General features: G+C 54.5%; 1 protein-coding gene across 2 annotated transcripts in view; it reads left to right on the forward strand.

Moving 5' to 3' along the window:
- The window catches only part of TCF7L1 (transcription factor 7 like 1), a 97,925-nt gene that overhangs the window by 65,335 nt on the left and 9,285 nt on the right, over positions 1-23,305 (forward strand). For both annotated transcript variants that reach the window (XM_075910880.2, XM_075910882.2), the window contains 3 exons: positions 10,099-10,182; positions 13,706-13,838; positions 15,196-15,298. In XM_075910880.2, the coding sequence (XP_075766995.2) occupies positions 10,099-10,182; positions 13,706-13,838; positions 15,196-15,298 (320 nt within the window). The remainder of the gene's footprint in view (positions 1-10,098; positions 10,183-13,705; positions 13,839-15,195; positions 15,299-23,305) is intronic.

Raw genomic sequence — 23,305 nt, forward strand, 5'->3', positions numbered from 1 at the left:
TTGCCCTGCCTCTGAGCAGAGCATGCTGGGATTTCCTCCCAGCTGTTTTACATCATGAAGATTTGTATGTTTGGAAAATTCCAGCGCACAGCTGCAACTCATCTACTCCGCATTCCCAAGTCCCGGCCTTTCCCGGGACATGCGCCATCCAACTGTTTGGTGTGAAACGAACGTCTCCGCCCACTGCAAAGTACAACCCAGCGTGCTGCTATCTGTCTCCAGCTCTAGCCAAGTGGGCAAGAGAGGAGAGAAACCGAGGGCTGCTGAGCCATTGGGGAGGGAGGGCAGCTCCGTATTAAAGGTTGCAGCACGATTTACGCGAACGGGCTTTCATTCCTGCTTGCTCTTTCGCGTCTCAGTTGCTCAGTATAGACACTCCCTCTCCAAGAGCCAATCAAATGCTCAGGCCCCCATTAGCTAATTCCCTGGATATCGTGGTTTTTGGATTTGTCCAGCCCAGCTCGGACACAGCTCGGTAAACTCACAGCTCGGCAGGGCAGGCTTGTTTGAAACGTTCAGGTTTAATAAGAAACGGGCGCTTTCCCTTTCTTCATGGTAAGCCACCGATTCTCAGCAAGGGAGAGCAGCTGTACTTGTGTGGCTGCTTCAGTATCTTACTGGCTAGGATATGTTACAGGCTCTCCTCGGTGCCTGACTCACAGAAGGTGTCATTCTCTTTTGGCCTGGTTAGGGAAGTTGGCTCTTCTGTTCTGGCTCCGGAGGTTCCTGGTTCAATCCCTACTGTGTTGGCCAAAATGGTGGCTGTTGCATCTGTTCCCTGCTGCAGTCCCCAGCCCTGCTCAGCACAGAGACCCTGGGGGGCCGGGAGGGACAGTGGTCTCTGGCAAGGAGTGAATCAGGCTGCTTTTCCTATTTCATTAACCATCTGTGTGTAGCTGATAAAATGGTCGTACCTGGTCAGTCGTTTTGCTGTGGGAATAACACCCCAACAGGCGCGTGTGCGTAAGTGTGTACACCCTCCCACTCATTACTTCCCTTCCTGCACTGAGGCCTCCGATTACCCAGCTCATCACATTTACCCTTAGAAAATACTGGCCCTGCATTAACTTCCCCTGCATACCAGGACTTCTCAAAAGTCTCATTAATGGTCCAGCAGCTCCTTTGAACTCTTGGATGTAAGTGATCTCAAGCTACTGATCTGAAAATGTGTAACTTTCGTAGCTGCTGTTAGCGCCCCGTTGCACCGCCCGCCCGCTGCTTTATCAAAATTGTCTTATGAATAAGAATTTGCATGACTCAAAGATGCTTTAGACAAAATACCTCCTGTTAATACCTCTCTGATATGGAGATGGGGAAACTGAGGCACAGTTCAGCGAAACCAGAGAGCAGAAGAATCAGGAACCAGTCCTAGTACCTGCTCTCTTGCTCTAACCATTAGACTGCTCTGCCCTGGGGGGACCAGTATTCACACGCAACAGGCGTTAACATTAATCTGCTCAGGGACTCCTCAATTCTTTTGCAGCCACTAGCGCCTCTGGGGAGTAACAGAGGTGTAAAGGGGGGGTGGGTGCTGAGAAGACATGCCTGGGGACATCTCTAAGTACCGCAGATGTTCAGGGGAAAATCTCTGTGGCATTAGTGCCACTTTATCCTGGGGGGTTGCTAGCGCCAGAGCCCAGCCGAGCTGGCGAGCTCCCAGGGCGCTGGGGGAGGAGGCCGCGCGCTATAACAGAGCCCCCCTCCTCCCCTCCAGCAGCGAGTGGTTTCCCTTCTACCTGACTTCTAGAGCCATAGGAACTGGGCTGGCTGGAGTAAGTCAAGTCAGTCCTGCCCCTCCTGCTGGAATCACCCAGCCAAGAGAGCCTCCCCCCCCCCTCGCCCCCGCCCCGGAGGTGACATGTCAATGTTTTCAATGTGCTAACGAGGGCCATTAGCACACAGAGACTCCCCACTCAAAGCAAGGACCTGTGAATGGCTGCAGTTGTCCTGTCAGCCCAGACTGTGCTGGGTCCCAGAAAGGCGTGTGACCATGCCTCCCCTACCAGGTATTTTGCCATGGGGATGTGGGTGCCCAGCAAAGGGTTCCCGCCCTACTTAAAGCAATGGGAAGCCCTCAGTCCTTTGTCTCCTGCTGGTCTTGAAACTGCCTGGCCCACCCTGAGAGCAGATCTGACAAGCGGTAGACCCAGGCCAGAGTAAAGATCTTACCTGAGATCAGAACAGCTGGGAAGGGTAAGAATCCGCAGGGGACAAGTTTCTTAGGGTATGTGGACACTGCAAAGTTAATTCAAAATAACAGCCGGTCTTTCGAATTAACTTTAATAGCGTCTATACATGCAAACCGCTGTTTTGAATTTAATTCGAAATAACGGAGCCCTTCATTCGAATTTGGTAAACCTCATTCTACGAGGAGTAACGCCAAATTCGAAATAGCTATTTCGAATTAAGTGCTGTGTAGAGACACAACTCGAAATAGGGGGCCTCCAGCCCTTCCCAGGGAGCCCTGGTGGCCACTCTGGGCACAACCAGGAAAACTTACTCTCCTGTCCCCCAGCCCCGGAGCCATTAAAGGGGTAGACCCTGGCCACAGTGCCTGTGCCAGCTCCAAGCCTGCCAGCCCAGAGCCAGCAAGCCACTGGCAGCCAGCCCTCCACCGCTCCACAGGTGCAGTCTGCCAGCTCACAGGAGCCACACAGGGGCTGGAGAAGGCGGGCGCCTTCCTGGTCCAGGGTGGAGATCATGGACCTTATTCAGGTTTGGAGGGGATGCCCCCAACGTCCATGATCTCCGCACTAGGCACAGGAATGCGTCCGTCTATGGCAGGATAGCTGCCAGCCTGGCCACCAAGGGTCACATGCGAACCCAGGAGCAGGTTTGCATGAAAGTCAAGTTGGTCCGGCGAGACCCCCAACCCTGGGCCCTGAGCTTCCGCTCCCCCTTCTTCCCCTTGCGTCCCCCTTCCAGCTCCCTCCTCCCAGGTTTCCCCCTCCCCTCTTCCACCCTCTCTCTTCCCCTCTCCCACCTCCTTTTCCCAGTCTCCCCAGAGGCTCATCTCCCCCCCCCCAAGTTTTGTTCAATAAACCCAGTTTCTATTTTTGAACATACGTGTCTTTTGTTTGACATCAGGAAGGGGGGCTAAGTGGATGGACGTGAGGGAGGAATGGGGCACGAGCCCCCGGTGGGGAGGACCAGGGAGGCTCTGAGGGCTCCTCGGGGTGGACGCTCTCCCACAGGGCCTCCTGTATCCTGACAGCCCTCCAATGGACCCCCCCCTCCGGATGGCAGCCTGCAGCAAGTGCAGCCGGGCTGATGGCAATGACCCCACGAGACGCACCGGCATGCCCACGGGCAGCTCTGGCTCCATGTGACCAAGTGCTGTAGTGTCCCGAGTTCAGGCACTCAGGGCACGCCAAGACAGGACTGCTTTGCTGTCCCTCATCGAGGTAGACAAGCAAGCGGGGAACCCTGAGAACTGTCTGTCCGGGGTCAGAGAAGGGTCCCTTTAAGCACAGCCCTTGGCTAGCCTGAGGCAGCAGCTCCACACACTAAGTCCTAACCTGATGCCCTGCCGGCACTGGTTCCGCCCAGCCTTAACTTCGGTTCAGGGTCCACTCAGTGTGGACGCACTATTTCGAAATAGCAAAACGCTATTTCAAAATAGTTTTTGTGTATAGATGCGTTATTTCGAATTAGCTTAATTCGAATTAACTATTTCAAATTCAGTTAATTTGAAATAGCGCTGTAGTGTAGACATACCCTTAGTGAATTGGAACTAGTTACAGGGTTTTTGTTCATTTTAGCTTAGTAACACTAGGTACGTCTAGACTACAGGCCTCTTTCGAAAGAGAGCGTCTAGACGACAGCCAGTAGTTTCGAAAAAGTGAGTCACTTTTTCAAAAGAGAACACCCAGGCAGTCTGGATTCTCTCTTTCGCAAAAGCACAGTTTGCATGACATAGCGCCTTTTTTTGAAAGAGCGCTTTCGAGAAAAGGCGTTCTTCCTCGTAAAATGTTTTCCGCAGTTGAAAAAACTGCCGCGTTCTTTCGATTTACTTTCGAAAGAACAGGGCAGCAGTCTAGATGCAGGGGACGTTTTTTCGAGAAAACCCTGTAGACTAGACACACCCTTACTTGGATCAGACAGTTTTCACTTGCAACCACTGTAGTTCTGCTTTCTATACTTAATACCAACACTTTTGTTTATGATCAGGCCTAGTGTAAATAATTGTTACCTGAGGGGGGAGCAACCACTGTGCATCTCTCTCGTTGGTAAAGGGGACCAAGCTGACCTTCCGAGCTTCCTTTGTGTAGAACTTTTACACTGAGTGAGAGGGATTTCATTGGGGTTTCGGTCCCTTGGGAGGCTGGTTTCCTGGGCGCTGAGCCAGAGCGGAGCTGTGGGCGCAGGGTGGGCGGCAGGTAACCCCAACATTGTGGTCTGGCTGGGGGAGACCCGAGGATCTGGCCCAGCAGGACAGGGTGGTGGAGAGCCCCAGGTGGGCGTCAGTAGCATGATGAACCCCAGGAGACTTCTGTGATTCAACGCACCATGCGCCCTCCTTGGCTGCTGTTTGAATAGAAAGTATGTCACCATGTGATAGAAATCCACGGTCTGGTTTTTCCCCACGTACAGAACAGAAATATTAGTGAATACCGTTGCCCTTTCTACATTCTTCTTCCTCTTCGCGATTCTCTCCCATTGCTGTCCTGAGGGTTCTTTTCACTTCTGACGTATTATTTCAAAACTCCGTATTGTCCTTGATTCGGTTAACTATCCATTTCTCTGTTTCCTTCCTTACCCGTTTTCTACAATTCCGAGTGTCCCGTTTCCACCCTGGCTATCCGTTTCTCTTACACGTGCTTCATTTTATGTTACTGCTTTCGCTGCCCTCTTACGCCAGGCGGTTAAAAACAAACCCCACACAAGCAGCTGGGGCGTTATTGATTTGTGGGATTGTGGTTTGGGGACGTCTCGTCAAATGTTCATAGGCAGTTCCCAGTTATCGCTGACGTTTTTCTCTTGACATTTTTTTCTCCCCTCTGATTTGGCTCATAATTGTGAAATGGGCCCTTCCGAAGCCCCGTGTGCATGCACTTGGCCTGCTCACCTCGCCGGGGCCGGAGGGGAGGGTGGGAGGCCAGAGTCCTAGCCCCCAGGCAGCTGAGCCTGCCCTGGGGCCTCAGCAGCTCCCTAGGGCCGCGGGGTTATGAGGGCAGGAATGCTGTTTGAGTGTGACAGCTCTGTGCAGGGGCACGGGTCCCTGTCCGCCAGCCCTAGCCCCCTCGCAGGACACCCGGTCGAACGATCCTGCCGATGTGGAGATCGGCTTTGTGGGGGCTCCTGGGGGAGAACCTCACCGAGGACGAGGGTGTCCCACCAGACTACAACTCCCATGTTTTCCTTCTGTCCCCGCCCCCCCACTGCTCCCCGATTGCCTCACGTACTCGTCAGAACCCCCCGCCGGGGTGACACCCAGCCTGGAGCACTGTCCTGCCCCCGGCGGCCTGCTGGCCTGTAAATACCCCCCCCCCCCACTTCCCTCCGCCTTGGGCTGCGATGGAGCATTTTGTAGGAGGTGAGTGTGGTGAGGAATGGGGCGACGGGGGGGGGGGGGTGTTCAGGAGCAGCGCGGCTCGGGGGGCCCACAAGGGTTGGCATGTGCACTGCCCCTAGGCTCTGCCCCCATTCCCAGCCCAGACTATTGACACGATTCGCCCCACACGCTGCGCTGCCACCTCGGCTTCCCAGCCTGGCAATGCCCCCCCTCACGCTCCCCCCGGGCGTGCTGCCGTCACCCTCCGCATGCCTCCCTCAAATCGCTCCTGCTCGGCTGGGGAGCGAGGGAATTCCCAAGGCATGACCCTGCCAAGCTCTCCCGCCCCGTCCCGCCAGCAGGCGCAGCCCCCGTGGGCAGACCGGCAAAGCGCAGCCCCCGCAAGTGCCGATGCAGGTGATGGTTGTGGGGGGATGGGGGGGTCCGGGAAGGTGAAAGCAAGGTGTTGTGTGCAGGGGCTGGGGCTGCGTCTGTCTGCTCTCCAGTGTCTCTCTCCTCCTGTCACCGTATTGGAACCCCTCAGCCTTTAATGGATCTGTCCTAACCGCACCTCCGAGAGGACCGGTGGGAAACTGAGTCACAGACTAAGGGCTTGTCTACACCTCAGCGGTTGGCTGATCTAAGCTACACAGTTTGAGTTACAGCAGTAATGTAACTTGCATTGACCTAGCTTAGCTACTTACTGCAGGGTCCATACCTTGCTGGGTTGACAGTAGACCCTCCACCATCAACTCGGAGGCATTGTGGGAAAGAAGCTATTTGCATATATTTGCATGTCTATGCAAGCACACTTAGGTTGGGGCCCTCGCATGTGCTGAGAGTATCATTGTGCCCGGGGGCTTCCACAGTTGAGTAGGCCTGATCCAGGGTTTCTGATCCCTGGGCAAGCTGTGCTCTGTCATCTAAACCAAGTGAGTGGAGAACGCCAGAGCCCGTGGCAGAGTGTGAGCCCTGGGGTTCGGAGAGATCAGCCGAGCCCTTCTGGGCTCCCAGGGCTGCCTGTGCAGAGAGCCTGTGTCCTAGGCTCACGGGTCCCAGGGACGGGGGTTGCTTTGTCAGGGGAGAGCCAGAGCGGCCTTGGAGGGGTTCCGATGACCCCCACAGCATCCCCCGTCGTCAACTCTGGGGAATTGGCTCCGCTGACGGCGATGCTATTCGATTCAGGCCACTGTCCTCCGACAGTGCCCACACAGCCTGGGCTTCACCCCTTCCGGGGATTGCGTTCTTTCTCAGTTATTCCAAGAGGGGGTGCAGGGTAGGGGGGCAAGAGGGGGGCCCGGGCCCACCCTCACTTCCGGGCCCCAGCCCAGGGCCCTAAAGGACACGGACCGACTTCGGTCCGGGCCCGGTTGACAGAGATGTCTTCCCGAAACCTGTCCAAGTGAGGGGCTTTTACATGGCCGTCCCCTGGGCTACTTCCTCTCCGTGCTGTCCCCCCTCTCCTGCTGTTGGCTTACTCGGCCCTCCGTGGGCCAGCCGCTCGTCGCTCAGGACGACCTTCCGGACCCCGTTGCTCCACGGTGGTCCGCGAAGTCCTGCTTTCCGCAGCCAAGGGGACTTACCCGTGCTCGTCCTCCTCGGGGCGAAGGCTCCAATTCCCCCGCCGTTTGCCTTCCTCCACACTCTTCCCCCTGTCCCTCTGCCCGGGGCGGCGTTTAAAACTCCCGCCGTGCCCGGCGCCGGAGGGTGACGTCCTCCTGACGTCACCGGCTGGCTCCACCCCTCCCACAGCGACTGGGCCGCTGCTACCGCTACCACCCGAGGCGGTCAGCTGGTCCGCGGCGCGCGTACACCTGGCACGATGCCAGTGCGCGCTCCCCCGCCGCCCAAGTAGGGCTTTTGCCGTGGGGGTTTTAGTGCAGGGTTGCGGGCCCCGTCACAGGCCTGACTGGCGAGGGTCAGCCCGCAGCATCCCACCCGGCCATTGTGCTCGGGGCTTGGAAGCAAGCCCACAAGTAGGTTTGGCTTGTGAGCCCTGTCGCCAAGGGGCAGCTCTTGGAGCCAGGTGATCACTTGCAGCTGGAATCGTGACTCTTCCCGGGGCACCAGTGACCAGCTCGCAGGCCCGAGTCCCCTCCTAAAACCTCCCTCCTGCTAACCCTTGCCTGCTGCTCTGTGTGTGTGCAGCGCCGTGCGCTGGACCCGGCCGTGGTGCTGTTCTTACGACGATTGGTGTCTGGCTTAAAGCTTCAACTCCTGGAGCCACGTGACTACACCATGAAGAATCTCCATGTTGGGGTAGTTGGGGGGGTTGGTTTTTTTTAACGAGAGTTAAGTTTCTTAGCTCTCCTGGTTGGTGAGAAAAGCCTGACAATGTGAGCCAAGTGTGCCTTACGACCCCCAAATGCCGCCACTCGGAAGGTGAACAAAGCAGCGGAGGCTCTGTTTAACCTTAATATGTCCTGATTTTAAAGTCAGCCTCCTGATTTGGGGATGAGAGGCTGATCCATGATTTTATACCAGTTGGGTTTGGCTGTGCTGGAGCGGGTGGGGCCTGGGACTCAGGAGATTGGGGTTTTATTCCCTGTGCTTTTGGCTGGCCCTGGGCAATAGGGACGTAACAGTGTAGTTGATTAACCGATAAGCCTGGCTCAGTCCTGCTTGCGATGGGTCCGGGATCTACCCCCGCTGCGGCTCCGCATTTCAAGTGTGGGCAGGCAGCCTGGCTCAGTTCTGGCTCATGCCGGGTCTAGGAGCTCAGACCCGCCCTGGACAGGGGCTGCTGCCACCCTGCGCTGCTGTCTCTTTATCAGAGGCAGCAGTGCTGGGAGACTGGCAGCCGGTCCACAAGGGGACTCCTCGGGGGTGAAGCTGGAGCGCGCTATAGAACAGTCGACTAACCGATAAGAATTCTTGAGGTTACTCGACTGTTCAATTAACTGATACTTAACATCCCTACTGAGCAACTCATTACCCCCCTCCATGCCTCAGTTTCTCCATATGTACCACTGGGATAAGGATATGGACTTCCTTTGTTAAGTGCTTTCTGGAGGGAGCCTTCTGGGGGCTCTTAGCACCACCCACCTCCGCAGCACCCCCGCCTGCCCCACGAAGGAAGAGGAGGGGCAGGAGTGAAGCAAGGGCTGCAAAGGCAGCCACGTGGGACATCTCTCACTCAGATTCTCCCTGTTTTCCGGCTGACAGCGATGGGCCTCCCTCTGCGCAACACGCAAAGCCAGGCCTTGGCCCGCAGAGGCCTTGGCTGAAAGATAAACTCCCCCTTCAGCATGGCCCATGAGCTGCCTGCCGCCTGAGCCCTGCCGGGACGGGGGCCTGCCAGACCCCCTGGCACATTAGCAGGAGCAGGCAAAACATCCTTTGTCGCAGGGGGGTTGGGTGCACGACACAGCCAGGCAGGCGTGATTGGCAGGAACCCCCGAAACCTCCCGCCTGTTTGTCAGACGTAGAATCTCAGCGCTGCAGAGCCAGTTTTCCTCCCTTTAAAAAAGGGATTTCCTACGGACGTTGAGGTGAGGGATTGGGAGAGGTTTGGGGTCTGTAACAGGAGTGGAAGTGGGGTTTGTACATGCTTTAAGGAAATTTGTGTTTTATTCTTTGAGTGGTTAGTGTGTGTGTGTGTCTGTCTGTCTGTCTGTCCCCCACTGAGTAGCTTTGCTTGAGGAGGGTGATTAGTAGCGTGGGGGAGTCTGTCTCTCTTGTGGGCTCTGAGGTTTTTGCGGGTGGAAGCAGGATGAAATTGCAAGGAACAGGCGGGAGCGGATGTGAGTGGGTGTTGCGGGGGCGAGGGTAGGACTGGGTTTGTCTGACTCGACTAGTCTCCACGGGGGTCCGTGCCAGCCCCTTTGAGGAATGAGCACAGCAAGCCCTCCGGGAGCCCCATCTCCCTGTCCATTTGCTGGGCCCTGAGCCCGCCCGTAGCGCTCAGCCCCGTGTGCCTCCAGCGCCTGCTGAGAAGAGCATCCCCTCCCCGGTGCGCTCGTGTGCCGACTTTCCAGGCCGCCCTTCCAGGCGTCCGTCTTCAATGGAGTTGGGCCAGCCGTGGGAAGCGGTGCCTGCGTTGTATTCCGCTCCATGCTGCGGGGAGACCTGGGACTCCAGCCTGGTCCAGGAGAACGTAACCGGGGGGATTCTGCCTCCCGGGAGGCGGGTTAGCTAACCACAGCCTGTTCCTAAGAGCCGAGGGCTGGGGCTGCTGGTAGATTGTGATCAGGGAGCAAGCGGTGTCACTGGCGGAGGGGAGGTGGGGGTGCAGCGTAGCGCTATGTCCATGCACATGCTCCATTTCAACAGGGTGTCTGAGTCAGTGATTGGGGGACCCCTGTTTGGTGGGGGTGAGCCTCAGGCAGAACGCTTCCGCCCCCCGTGGCTCTGTGCTGAGCTGGCCGTGGGGCACTCCCGCCCGGTTCCTCAGGGTCTGCAGTGCCGTGGTCAGAGCTGGCTGTGGTTTGGCATTGACCTTGCAAGGCCATGGCCAGAGCCCAGCCGCAGGTGCTGCAAGATCAGAATGGTTTGAAATTCCACCTTCTGACCCGCCCCCCAGCGCCTCCTGTGAAAGCAGCAGGGCCGGGCGGTCCCCTTTTCTCCGAGCTGCTGTTCCACCGTTCACTCTGGGTTTCTTCCAGTACCTTCAGATGAAGTGGCCGCTTCTGGACGTTCCGGCTGGCGCTACGCTGAAAGACAGCAGATCTCCATCACCGGCACACTTGGTAAGTCTTGTCTGCGTGATTGGCCTCTCCCTGTCCTGGGCAGCTTTGGCACGAGGTGTCCCTGCAGCTGCGCCGTGGCCAGCGAGCCAGGCCCAAATCACAGGCAGAATCTCCCCCCAGTGTACCCTCCCATTTGGGTCTCTCTCGAATCTCCCCCAGGCCATCCACGCCTTCTTGAAATCCAGGGCAAAGTTTGAAGTGAGGGTAATTAGCCAGTGGAGCAGCTCGGTTGGGGATGTGGCATCTCTTGCTAAAACACATGCTCTAGTTCAGCCAGGAGCCCGGGATCATGGGGTGATGCTCTGTGACCTGTGCTGTGCAGGAAGTCAGATCAGACAGCTCTAAAGGTCCCCTCTAGTCTTGGGAGCTGCGAACATGCCAGACAGGAAGTGAGTATGTGAGCATCCTTGTGCGTGACGAGGGAGGCAGGGTCTCCTCTCTCTTCCACTCTGTGGAGCCTGAGAGTTTGTCTCTTTGACCAACAGAAGTTGGCCCAGTAAAAGCTACGTCCCCACCCCCTTCTCTCTCTCCTATCCTGGGATCAACATGGCTACACGGCCGCAAAGCCCGCCCAGGGCAAGAGAACAGGGTTCTGTGACTGCCTACACCTGGAGTGCTACCCAGTGACAAGGAAAGGCTGATAAAGGGTTGGAGTGGCACATTGAGGCTGATAGGTGGGGAGGTTGTATGTGCTCCAAGCCCTTGGGAATCCTAGAACCCCTGGGCGGGCAGAGACCTCAGGAGTCATCACGTCCAGCCCCCTGCCCAAAACAGGACCAACCCCAAATCAATCATCCCAGCCAGGGCTTGGTCAAACCGGTACTTCAGACCTCTAGGGATGGAGATTCCACACACCCCAGTTTTGTGCTGGTGCTGAAGTTCTGCGCGAGTTTCAAGGTGTCTTTTCATCAGGCGTCTGAGTTCTGAGGATTTTGACCTCCTGTCCCTAGACCCTTGGGGATAGTGGGTGGATGGGCTGTTCCCATACACGGGGGAGGAGGGGCATAAACCGCATTCCCGATCAGTCTCCTGCAGCGTCTCCGAGCACTTAGCAAGGGCCCCGTTCTGCAGGCCTGTCCCTCCAGGCTAGCTACCCGTTAGTGGCGGCAAAGCAATCCTGTCGTGGATGGTCCTGGGCCGTATTGTGCCACTTCACGCTGCAGGAAGAGGCCCGGGACTGTTTGGTGTTTCTGCGTCGTAGCAGGTTTGGGGTTTTCTGGTTTTGCTGGAGAATTGATGGTGAGGCTTCAGCCCTCGGAGGGCTCACTGGTTTGCCGAAAGCCGGCGGTTCTGAAATTAACAAAGAACGTTTCCCTCCTAAGTGCTCATTAAGCATTGGAACAAAGCAGAGGCTAAAAACCCAAAGAAAACTCAAGGAGTTTTAATCAGCGTCACGAAAAAGGCAGCGGCGGGGCCGGGGCCGGACTGTGTTGCAGGAAGTGCTTGATTCTCTGCAGGCGAATGAGATGGGCATTTCCTAATGCCTCGCATTGGTCCGCTCTCTGCTGCCTTCCTCCGCCCTCCTGCAGCCTCGCTGATTCTCCAGTTGCCTTCGTGTCTTCCTGGGCAGGCCAGACTCGCCTGTACAATGGCCAAAGCAACATTCCAGGTGTCCTGGGGCCATCGCAGCCGAGTTCGAAAGGACCCAGGCCCGGTTCATTTTTTCCTTTGACGGAGTGTTCGCAATCACTTTCGGAGGGAAGGAGCTGAGAGGGAATGAGGAAACCCCCATGTCCATGTCTTCTGGAGAACCCAGCCTTTTCTCCAAGACGGGGGGAGGGGCTTTTGTGGGCTGAGGGCCACTGGTACGCAGACAAGTCAGATGGGGGCCCCACACAAGTGAGAAGCCCCCCTCCAAACCCTCCCCCCAAAAACTCCCTCACTGTGGCCTCTGACTGAGAAGAAAGACCCTCCCTCCTTTCCCCTCACACACCAAGGCACTGGGGGGCCCAGGCTAGTACGTTTTGTGTGCTCCATCCCCATGGATATCCAGTGCTGGGGGCTGTCCCACATCTCAAGAGCCAGATCCAGACAAGCCAGGGGCCGTGCTCTAAGGGATCTTTGTTCCAGTCCTGCAGCTGGGCAGACTCACCGAGTGCCTGTGGCTGTTTGGTTCGCTCCATCTCGTGCGAGTTCATGATTCAAAACCTGTCACTGGAAACCTCAGCGCACACGAGAGGCTCGGTGCTCTGGTATCTTGGTCGTCTTCCCTCATCCCACGCAGCTCGGTGCTCTGCTCCCTTTCTCCTCCCCTTCCCCTGCAGCTTTTATTTCTTCCATCCTCTGTCGTTCGGGCTGCAAAACTGCTGCCGTGATAACCCCGGTTCCCGCTCGCCGTGAGCGTGGCAAAGCGTTTGCGTCTGGTCTGACGTTTCCCAGGCTTGGCCGCTACCCAAAGTGAATTTTTCATTCCGTACGTTGGAGCAAACTCCCTTGAGGAGTGTTGGGTCTTGGCGCTCGACTCGCGTCCCCCTTCTCTGCAGGCTCCAGGGGAAGGGTCACGCTAGGAACCGGAGACCATGGCCTGGACGTAGCTCTCCTGTGAGAGAGAGCAAGGCTAGGCTGAAAAGAATCGCCCCCTGGAACCTGCCGACGGTGCGTGCGCAGCCAGTGCCAGGCTGGCGCCATGTGCCATCTCCTGGCATGTCTGCAAATGAAGCTGCTCCTTTGTGAGCTTCTCCAGCCTGCAGTGAATGGCCTGGAGTGCAGGGCAGACGGCTGTTTGCCTTGTGGCCAGGGGCCACAGCTGCACCCGGAGCCTGGGGGGCAAAGCCGAGGAGCAGAGCGAGGGAGCCGCCTATGGCGGAGGCGGGGAAAGTCGTGGTGGAGTAGATGGAGAGGCCGGTGATTCCTCAGGCTCGGCAGGGTCGCTCCTGGGGAGGGGAGCCCAGCGGGGAGAGGCGGACAGGCCGAGGGATTGGACCAGGAATGCAGACGGGGGGGGTTGTGGCGATGGCGAGACCCCTTCAGGGACTGGGCTGCTGCTGGTGTGAAGACGGCACCAGGCGCCTGGCCTGCGGCACTCTCGGGCTGCGGGTGTCGCTGGACATGGGGGGGCCCACTAGGCCAGAGAAGGGAGGCGACTCCAGAGCCCCCTCCTGTACCTGCTTACAGAAGCCGGGGAGCCCTGCCCAGTCTGCGAGGGCAGGCAGCGTGCTGCGGGCGGGAGCGGGGTCGTGTAGAAATGACGCCCCGTCCGAGTGTGCGAGGGATTCCGGCGCAGTCCTGGGCTGCGTCAGCCCTGCAGCCGCTCTGAGGTCACCAAAGGCAAATCTTGAAAGGCACCTAAGCCCCATGTTCCACAGCGGCTTTGCTTCTTAGGAGCCTAAATCTCATGGGACCTGAACGTCTGATTCAGCTGCCTCTGATCATTTTACCCTGTTGGTCTTGGACTCCGGAGCCACTTGGGTCCTTTTGAGCTTTGTACCCGGGTCCCTTTCTGCCCTGCCCGTTGGGTCCTTCCCCAGGCGATTCTGCCTGGTTTTCCCGCCCCGGTAACGGCTTTCTCCCTTCTCCCGTGCAGTCGAACAAAGTGCCGGTGGTGCAGCATGCGCATCACATGCACCCGCTGACCCCCCTCATCACCTACAGCAACGACCACTTCTCGCCGGGCTCGCCGCCTTCCCACCTCTCGCCAGAGATCGATCCAAAGACGGGTGAGCTCTTGGGGTCTGCAGGGGAGTTCCCAGAGGGCTGGTCAGACCGAGGGACAGAGTCGTAGGGCCATAGAAATCTTTAGGCAGCTCCCTCGCCAGATTTTGCTGGTACCAGCTGTCGCTCCACAGGGACCAGCTTTGAAACCCACGAGCTACCCAAAGATCTGGGGTCCTGGCCATGCTGATGCAACTGTGAGGCTGGGGAGACGCCAGGCCCCGCTTGCGTGAGCAGGCCACAGAGAAGCCAGACCTGCTTGGTGGGGGATGTACCTGTTGGCTAGGTTGGCCGTGGAGTTTGCCAAGCCAGGCTGGCACAAGGCAGCGCTTGTTTCTGGGCCAAGCGTCTTCCATTCAGAGAGACCCCAGACTAGCTGTGTTGTTCCTGGAAGGCTGCCCAGGCCTCCTTGGGCACGGCATGGGCAGCCCTCAAGGGCCGCTCTGCAAGGGACGGTGTTTGAGCTGCCGCCCGGGGGACCTGCTGGGGACGATTCCAGGGCTACGTTGCGTGGCCGGACGCAGGCTGTCTGCGGGGCGTGGCTCGCAGGCCAGGCCCCTCGCCGGCCGAAACACACAGCTGGCGTTCCTGGTGACAGCGCCCGGGGACAGGCCATTCAGCTCACAGCACTGCCCGCTGGGCCAGCGGTGGCCATGGTCTCTGCCAGAAGAGCGGCAGGACATTTCAGACGTGGGAGCCCACAGCCAGGGCAGCCGGGTTTTCCCTGCAGCCGCTCACCAGCCTAGCAGGCTTGCTCGCTCGCAGTGGGGTACTGCACCCTCCCGGCTTCCCGCACTCCTGGGAGGAGCTTGATGTGGGGGGCGACGTGCACCCCAATGCCGTGGGCAGGGCCTGGGGCGGAGGGGGATTGTCCTGGCCCTTCCTGGGCTGTATGTGGGGATCACGTGGCTAGTGGCCCCCCCGGATCGCCTCTGCTGATGCTGCCCCTTGTCGATGGCCTGTAAAGCCAGGCTGTGCCAGGGGTTTTGGTCTGTGTAGAAATCAGCGAGTCCTGTGCCCACGGCTTTGTCTGGCCCCTGGCCGGTGACTTCAGGTCCAGGGCAGCTTTGGCAGGGGTGGTTAGGCAGCATTAAAGGCTCTGTGTGTGGGGGGAGGGGGATGTCTTTCCTCCTTCCAGCCTGATCTCCTTCCTGGGTGGCCCCTTGGGAAGAACATCTCCCGCTCCGATGTTCAGGACCAGCCGCAGAGACGTATTGGGGGCACGCTTGCACCCGCTTGCAGAGCACTGCGTGCAGGGACGGTGCCCTGCGGGGGAGGCCAGCAGCCTCGCCTGACAGCTGGGACCCTGGCTTGCCATGACGGTGGTTTAATGCCTGGTTTTTTTTCTCTCCCTCACCATAGGAATTCCACGACCACCGCACCCTTCAGAACTGTCTCCGTATTATCCGCTGTCTACCAGTGCTGTCGGCCAACTCCCCCATGCATTGGGCTGGCTGGTACCACAGTAAGGATCACAATTCACCCCTGAACCTTTCCCTTCCCCGCGCCTTCGGCTTCCCCCAAAGTGGAAGATTCCCATCTGCATGTGCCCTCCGCGCCGAGTGAGGCATTGGAATTGGTGCTGCCGCTGCACCCGGCCCAGCTCCATGTGCCTGCTGTAGATTGGACAGGGCACCACGCACTTTGGGGATCCATTGAGATACTACCAACAAAAACGATATTAACCTATAGTTCTGGTGGAGGGTATATGAGAGTCTTTCAAGATCAGATATATTACAAGCCTCTTGTGCGTAGCCCCCAAACCAGCATGAGAACCCCAAGAAATTCCAAGTTTAACTCCACCTTGAAAGAAATCCAAGCATGATAAGATCTGGAAATGCAGATAGAGATCCAAACCCCCTTAACTCTGCCCTGAAGTGATACCATGCAATGGGAACAAAACTATGCTTTATGCTCCATCTAGTCCCACACCTTGTTAAAGGACAGGTTAAACCTTACTATGTTTGTATAATTTTATTATCCTAACTCTTGTTTCTTTTATTATTCATTTATATGTCCAGTCCCATTTTCTGTCTTGCTAAATACTTAGCTTCCGAGACTTCCTGTGGCAGTGAGTTCCACAGTCTAAGCACACGTGGAAAATGTATTTCATTTTATCCGTTACAAATGGAACCCTCCCCTTGGTCTTAATATTACAGAGTGGGGAGATCAGTTGCTGCCAGTCTCCCTCCTAGATCAGTCATGATTTGAGATTCTTTTGTCCTGTCCCCTCTGACTCATCTCCTGAAAAAAGCTTGGGTAATTTCAGGCCCCTGATCGTTCTCATCACCCATCGCTCAACCCCTCTCATTCCACAACTTCCTTTATCCGACAGGGCGCCCAGTGCTGCACCCAGGATCCAGACAAGGCTGCCCCAGTAGTTTCTGTGATGGCTTTTATAGTATTCGATTATCCTCCATCCCGTTCCATAGGCAGCCTCCCGGCCTGGGTACCCGAGGGACTGTGGTTGCATGAGAGAGCAGAACTCTGTAGTTACACGCATGAGCCCCAGGCCCTTTTCCGAGTTGCTACCGAACTCCGCGCTCAATGAGTGCGACTTGGTGTCTGTCAACGTTCAGTCTAACCTGCCAGCCAGCAGTCCTCTTAGTCCTGCCTCGTTTAACCAAACCGAATAACCTTGTGTCATAGAATCATAGAATCATAGAATAATAGGACTGGAAGGGACCTCGAGAGGTCATCGAGTCCAGCCCCCCGCCCTCAAGGCAGGATCAAGCTCCGTCTACACCATCCCTGACAGATGTCTATCTAACCTGTTCTTAAATATCTCCAGAGAGGGAGATTCCACCACCTCCCTTGGCAATTTATTCCAATATTTGACCACCCTGACAGTTAGGAATTTTTTCCTAATGTCCAATCTAAACCTCCCCTGCTGCACTTTAAGCCCATTACTCCTTGTCCTGTCCTCAGAAACCAAGAGGAACAAATTTTCTCCTTCCTCCTTGTGACACCCTTTTAGATATTTGAAAACCGCTATCATGTCCCCCCTTAATCTTCTTTTTTCCAAACTAAACAAGCCCAGTTCATGAAGCCTGGCTTCATAGGTCATGTTCTCTAAACCTTTAATCATTCTTGTCGCTCTTCTCTGTACCCTTTCCAATTTCTCCACATCTTTCTTGAAATGTGGCGCCCAGAACTGGACACAGTACTCCAGCTGAGGCCTAACTAGTGCAGAGTAGAGTGGCAGAATGACTTCACGAGTTTTGCTTACAACACACCTGTTGATACAACCTAGAATCATATTTGCTTTTTTTGCAACAGCATCACACTGTTGGCTCATATTCAACTTGTGGTCCACTATGACCCCTAGATCTCTTTCCGCCATGCTCCTTCCTAGACAGTCGCTTCCCATCTTGTATGTATGGAACTGATTGTTCCTTCCTAAGTGGAGCACTTTGCATTTCTCTTTATTAAACCTCATCCTGTTTACCTCTGACCATTTCTCTAACTTGCTAAGGTCATTTTGAATTATGTCCCTATCCTCCAAAGAAGTTGCAACCCCACCCAGTTTGGTATCATCTGCAAACTTAATAAGCGTACTCTCTATCCCAATATCTACATCATTGATGAAGATATTGAACAGTACGGGTCCCAAAACAGACCCTTGAGGAACTCCACTTGTTATCCCTTTCCAGCAGGATTTAGAACCATTAACAACAACTCTCTGACTACGGTTATCCAGCCAATTATGCACCCACCTTATCGTGGCCCTATCTAAGTTATATTTGCCTAGTTTATCAATAAGAATATCATGCGAGACCGTATCAAATGCCTTACTAAAGTCTAGGTATATGACATCCACCGCTTCTCCCTTATCCACAAGGCTCGTTATCTTATCAAAGAAAGCTATCAGATTAGTTTGGCATGACTTGTTCTTCACAAACCCATGCTGGCTATTCCCTATCCCTTTATTACCTTCCAAGTGTTTGCATATGATTTCCTTAATTACCTGCTCCATTATCTTCCCTGGGACAGACGTTAAACTGACCGGTCTGTAGTTTCCTGGGTTGTTCTTATTCCCCTTTTTATAGATGGGCACAATATTTGCCCTTTTCCAGTCTTCTGGAATCTCCCCTGTCTGCCATGATTTTTCAAAGATCGTAGCTAAAGGCTCAGATACCTCCTCTATCAGCTCCTTGAGTATCCTGGGATGCATTTCATCAGGACCTGGTGACTTGCTGACATCTAACTTTCCTACGTGATTTTTAACTTGTTCTTTGTGTATCCTATCTTCTAAACTTACCCTCTCTCTGCTTGTATTCACTACGTTAGGCACACCTCCAGACTTCTCGGTGAAGACCGAAACAAAGAAGTCAGGGTATGTCTACACTAGAAAGTTAGTTCGAACTAACGGACGTTAGTTCGAACTAACTTTCCTATGCGCTACACTAGCGCTCCGCTAGTTCGAATTTGAATCGAACTAGCGGAGCGCTTAGTTCGAACTAGGTAAACCTCATTTTACGAGGACTAACACCTAGTTCGAACTAGCTAGTTCGAACTAAGGGCTGTGTAGCCCTTTAGTTCGAACTAGTGGGAGGCTAGCCCTCCCCAGGTTTCCCTGGTGGCCACTCTGGCCAACACCAGGGAAACTCTATGCCCCCCTCCCGGCCCCGGACCCCTTAAAGGGGCACGGGCTGGCTACGGTGCCCGTGCCAGGTGCAAGCCTGCCAGCACCCAGCTAGCAGACCCTGCACCTGGCACGGCACAGAGCCACCCACCCGATGCCCCCCAGCCCACCCCCTCTTGCCGGGACCAGGCTGGCGGCTCCCGGGAGCTTGCCCTGGACCGCAAGAGGCGGGCACCTTCCTGGGCTAGTGCGGACATCGTGGACCTCGTCCACGATCTCCGCACTAGGCACAGGAAAGTGGCCGTCTAGGGCAGGAGAGCTGCCAGCCTGGCCACCCAGGACCAGGTGTGCATGAAAATCAAGGGGGTCCACTGAGACCCCCGACACTGAGCCCTGAGCTTACAATGGCCGTACTGGGTCAGACCAAAGGTCCATCTAGCCCAGTAGCCTGTCTGCCAACAGCGGCCAACCCTAGGGACCCTGGAGGGGATGGACCGAAGACAATGACCAAGCCATTTGTCTCGTGCCATCCCTCTCCAGCCTTCCACAAACTTTGGGCAGGGATACCACTCCTACCCTCTGGCTAATAGGACTCCATGGACCCAACCTCCATCACTTTATCTCACTTCCCTTTCAACTCTGTTCTAGTTCTAGCCTTCACAGCCTCCTGCAGCAAGGAGTTCCACAGGTTAACTATTTGCTTTGTCAAGAACAACAACTTTCTCTTACTAGTTTCAAGCCTGCTACCCATTCCTTTCCTTTGGTGTCCTCTAGTCCTTCTTTATGGGAACTCAGGAAGAACTTTTCTGAATGCACCCTCTCCACCCAACCCCTGCTTTTAGAGACCTCTATCCTGTCCCCCCTCCGTCTCCTCTTTTCTAAGCTGAACAGTCCCAGTCTCTGTAGCCTCTCTTCATCTGGGACCTGTTCCCAACCCCTGATCATGTTAGTTGCCCTCCCCTCTCCCAGCCTTTCTCTTCCCCTCTCCCACCTCCTTTTCCCAGTCTCCCCCAGTTTTGTTCAATAAAGACAGAGTCAATGTTGGAAGAAACGTTATCTTTATTTTGTACATCAATAAGAAGGGGGGCTAGGGAAGGGCAAGTGGAAGGAGGTGAGGGAGGAATGGGGTACGAGCCCCCGATGGGGAGGACTGGGCTGGCTCTGCGGGCTTCTGGGGGTGGAAGCTCTCCTGCAGCCCCCCAATTACTCCCTCTCCCCAGATGGCAGCCTGCGGCAAGTGCAGCCGGGCTGATGGCCGAGTGGTGTGATGTGCCCAGTGTGGGCACTCAGGGCACTCCAAGCCAGAACTTCTTTGCAAGCGGGGCACCCCTTAGAACTGTGTGTCCGGGGTGGGGGTCGGGACCCTTTAAGCGCAGCCCTCGGCTAGCCTGAGACAGCATCTCCATGCTCTAAGTCCTCCTTTTATGCCCTGCCGGCACTGCTTCCGGCCATCCTTAAGCCCTGTTCAGAGTCCACTCAATGTGGACTTACTAGTTCGAACTAGCAAAACGCTAGTTCGAACTAGTTTTTAGTTCTAGATGCGTTAGTTCGAACTAGCTTAGTTCGAATTAACTAATTCGAACTAAGTTAGTTCGAACTAGCGCTGTAGTGTAGACGTACCCTCATTGAGCATCTCCGCCATTTCCAAGTTCCCTGTTACTGCTTCTCCCTCCTCACTAAGCAGTGGGCCTACCCTGTCCTTGGTCTTCCTCTTGCTTTTAATGTATTTATAAAAGGTCTTCTTGTTTCCCTTTATGCCTGTAGCTAGTTTGATCTCATTTTGTGCCTTTGCCTTTCTAATCTTGCCCCTGCATTCCCGTGTTGCTTGCCTATATTCCTCCTTTGTTAGTTGTCCTAGTTTCCATTTTTTATATGACTCCTTTTTTATTTTGAGATCGTGCAAGATCTCCTTGTTAAGCCAAGCTGGTCTTTTGCCATATTTTCTATCTTTCCTACACAGCGGAATTGTTTGCTTTTGGGCCCTTAACAACGTCCCTTTGAAATACTTCCAACTCTCCTCAGTTGTTTTTCCCTTCAGTCTTGCTTCCCATGGGACATTACCTACAAGTTCTCTGAGCTTATCAAAATCTGCCTTCCTGAAATCCATAACCTCAATTGTGCTGGTCTCCCTTCTACCTTTCCTTAAGATCATGAACTCTATTATTTCGTGATCACTGTCCCCTATACTGTCTTCCACTTTCAAGTTCTCAACTAGTTCCTCCCTATTTGTTAAAACCAAATCCAGAACAGCTTCTCCTCTGGTAGCTTTTTCAACCTTCTGAAACAGAAAGTTGTCTCCAATGCAGTCCAGAAACTTATTGGATAGCCTGTGCCTCGCTGTGTTAGTTTCCCAACATATGTCTGGATAGTTGAAGTCCCCCATCACCACCAAATCTTGGGCTTTGGATAGTTTTGTTAATTGTTTAAAAAAGGCCTCATCCACCTCTTCCACCTGGCTAGGTGGCCTGTAGTAGACTCCTAGCATGATATCACCCTCGTTTTTTACCCCTTTTAGCTTAATCCAGAGACTCTCTACACAGCTATCTCCTACATTCATCTCCACTTCAGTCCAAGTGTGTACATTTTTAATATACAAGGCAACCCCTCCTCCCTTTTTTCCCTGTCTGTCCTTCCTGAGCAAGCCGTACCCTTCCATACCAACATTCCAATCATGCGTCCCATCCCACCAGGTTTCTGTAATACCAATGATATCATAGTTGTATTTATTGGTTAGCAATTCCAGTTCTTCCTGCTTATTACCCATACTTCTCGCATTTGTATATAGGCATCTAAGATACTGATTTGATCTTGCCTCCCTGTTGTGCCCTGACCCTCCTTTCTCCTTCCCATTATAGGCCGTAGTCCCCCCCATTTCCAACCCATCTCCCAGTCCCGCACATGCAGCACTTACCTGTGGGCTTTGTTCACCTGCCCCCAACAAACCTAGTTTAAAGCCCTCCTCACAAGGTTAGCCAGTCTGTGTCCAAACAAGGCCTTCCCGCTCCTGGAAAGGTGAACTCCATCTCCGCCAAGCAGTCCTTCCTGGAAGAGCACCCCGTGATCAAGGAAGCCGAATCCCTCCTGGCGACACCATCGTCGCAGCCAGGCATTCACCTCCAGGATGCACCTCTCTCTGCCCGGGCCCCTACCTTTGACAGGAAGGATAGAAGAGAATACCACCTGCGCTCCAAACTCCTTCACCCGTACTCCCAAAGCCTTGTAGTCACACTTGATCCGCTCAGTGTCACACCTGGCAGTATCATTTGTGCCCACGTGGATGAGTAGCATGGGGTAGTAGTCATCCACAGGTTTTACCCCCTCCGTGCCCCTCCCCACGCCCCAGTCCTGGCCATTAATAAATGGATTAAACAAACTGGCCCTCAGACAGGCTTTTAACTTTTTTGCTGCCGCTTATTCCCACAATTTCTCCTGCCAGCTTTCGATACAGGACACTGTCGTGCCTCTCACCCCTGGCAACGTCGCTTCTGTCGGAGCCTCGAGAGACACCGTAAAAAGCCCTTTTCGACGTGTAAACAAATTGTGTCACCTGCTCCTTTATCCCCTGCTTGGCATAGGTAGAGAATTCTGACAAAGGGAGGCACGAGCTTAGTACAGGGACTGTCTCCGGCTCTGCCACGTTCTATCATTCCAGCTTTTAATGATTATTACCGCAAATGTACCGGGTACAGCCCTGTGGCAGACAGGTCTGTGATTCCGCAGGCCACCGGTAGCACAGATACGACATTTACAGCCCGTCCGTCCTCCAGGACAGTTGCTGCTTCTAATCCGAGCTCGATGGCACCTTATAGACTAACTGAAGTGTAGGAGCATAAGCTTTCGTGGGCAAGGACCCACTTGCATCTGACGAAGTGGGTCCTTGCCCACGAAAGCTTATGCTCCTACACTTCAGTTAGTCTATAAGGTGCCACAGGACTCCTCGTCGCTTTTGCAGATTCAGACTAACACGGCTACCCCTCTGATACTAATCCGAGCTCGCGTCTTTGCTAAGCAGCTCACCTACTTCGCAGCTGTCCTCCTTCCAAACTCCCGCATGGACCATGTGGGGACTTAACCTATCAGTCCATTCCCACCCTCAGTCACTAATAGCGCATCATCCTTATTGCTTGGAAAGGGCAGGACTGGGGTCGGTATCTCTCCAGTGTGGATACTGACGTCATTTCGCTTCTCAGCAGTGCCCTTTTCTTCCTTAGTCGTGCGTTTTAAACCCTCGTGATGCAGCCGATCCACCCACCTTCTTCTAGGCTCCCTGCTTCTGGGATACTTATAGAATTTCTACCGCTTGATCTGTATACCTTGAGCACGCTGCTTTTTGAAAGCTATTTTAACCCGTCTAATACTCCTTCTGTATTCCCTCCTTTAGCCGATGTTTTTGTAATAACTATATCGGAGATGATCTTTTCAGTATGTCTGAATCCATGTTGAATTAAATTGATATTTAAAGACACACAATACTTTCTCCTTCCTCATTGTGTCATGCAGGGCAGAACAGAGTTGTTTGGGAGCACTCTACATTTCTGTACTGTAAAATGTTTGGTTTTCTTTTCAATTTAGTCCTGTGGCACCTTAGAGAGTAACAGAAATACAGAGAATCATGAGCTTTTGTGGGTAAAACCCACTTCTTCAAGTGAGTCGGAGTGGAAATAATTTGGGACAGGTCAATCTAAGCAACCCAATTTGAGATACATTAGTAGCATAACTCAAATTGATCTACCTACTGTAGGGTCCACACCATGGTGGGTTAACACAGAAAACTCTCCTGTTGACTCCCTTTATTTTTCTTGGTTTCGTGACATACCAGAGTTGACAGGAGAGTGATTGGCAGTCGATTTATCGTGTCTGTAATAGATATGATAAATCGACCCTCAC

The sequence above is a fragment of the Pelodiscus sinensis genome, chromosome 28 (assembly GCF_052426305.1).
Source record: "Pelodiscus sinensis isolate ZL-2025 chromosome 28, ASM5242630v1, whole genome shotgun sequence".
NCBI classification, from domain to species: domain Eukaryota; kingdom Metazoa; phylum Chordata; order Testudines; family Trionychidae; genus Pelodiscus; species Pelodiscus sinensis.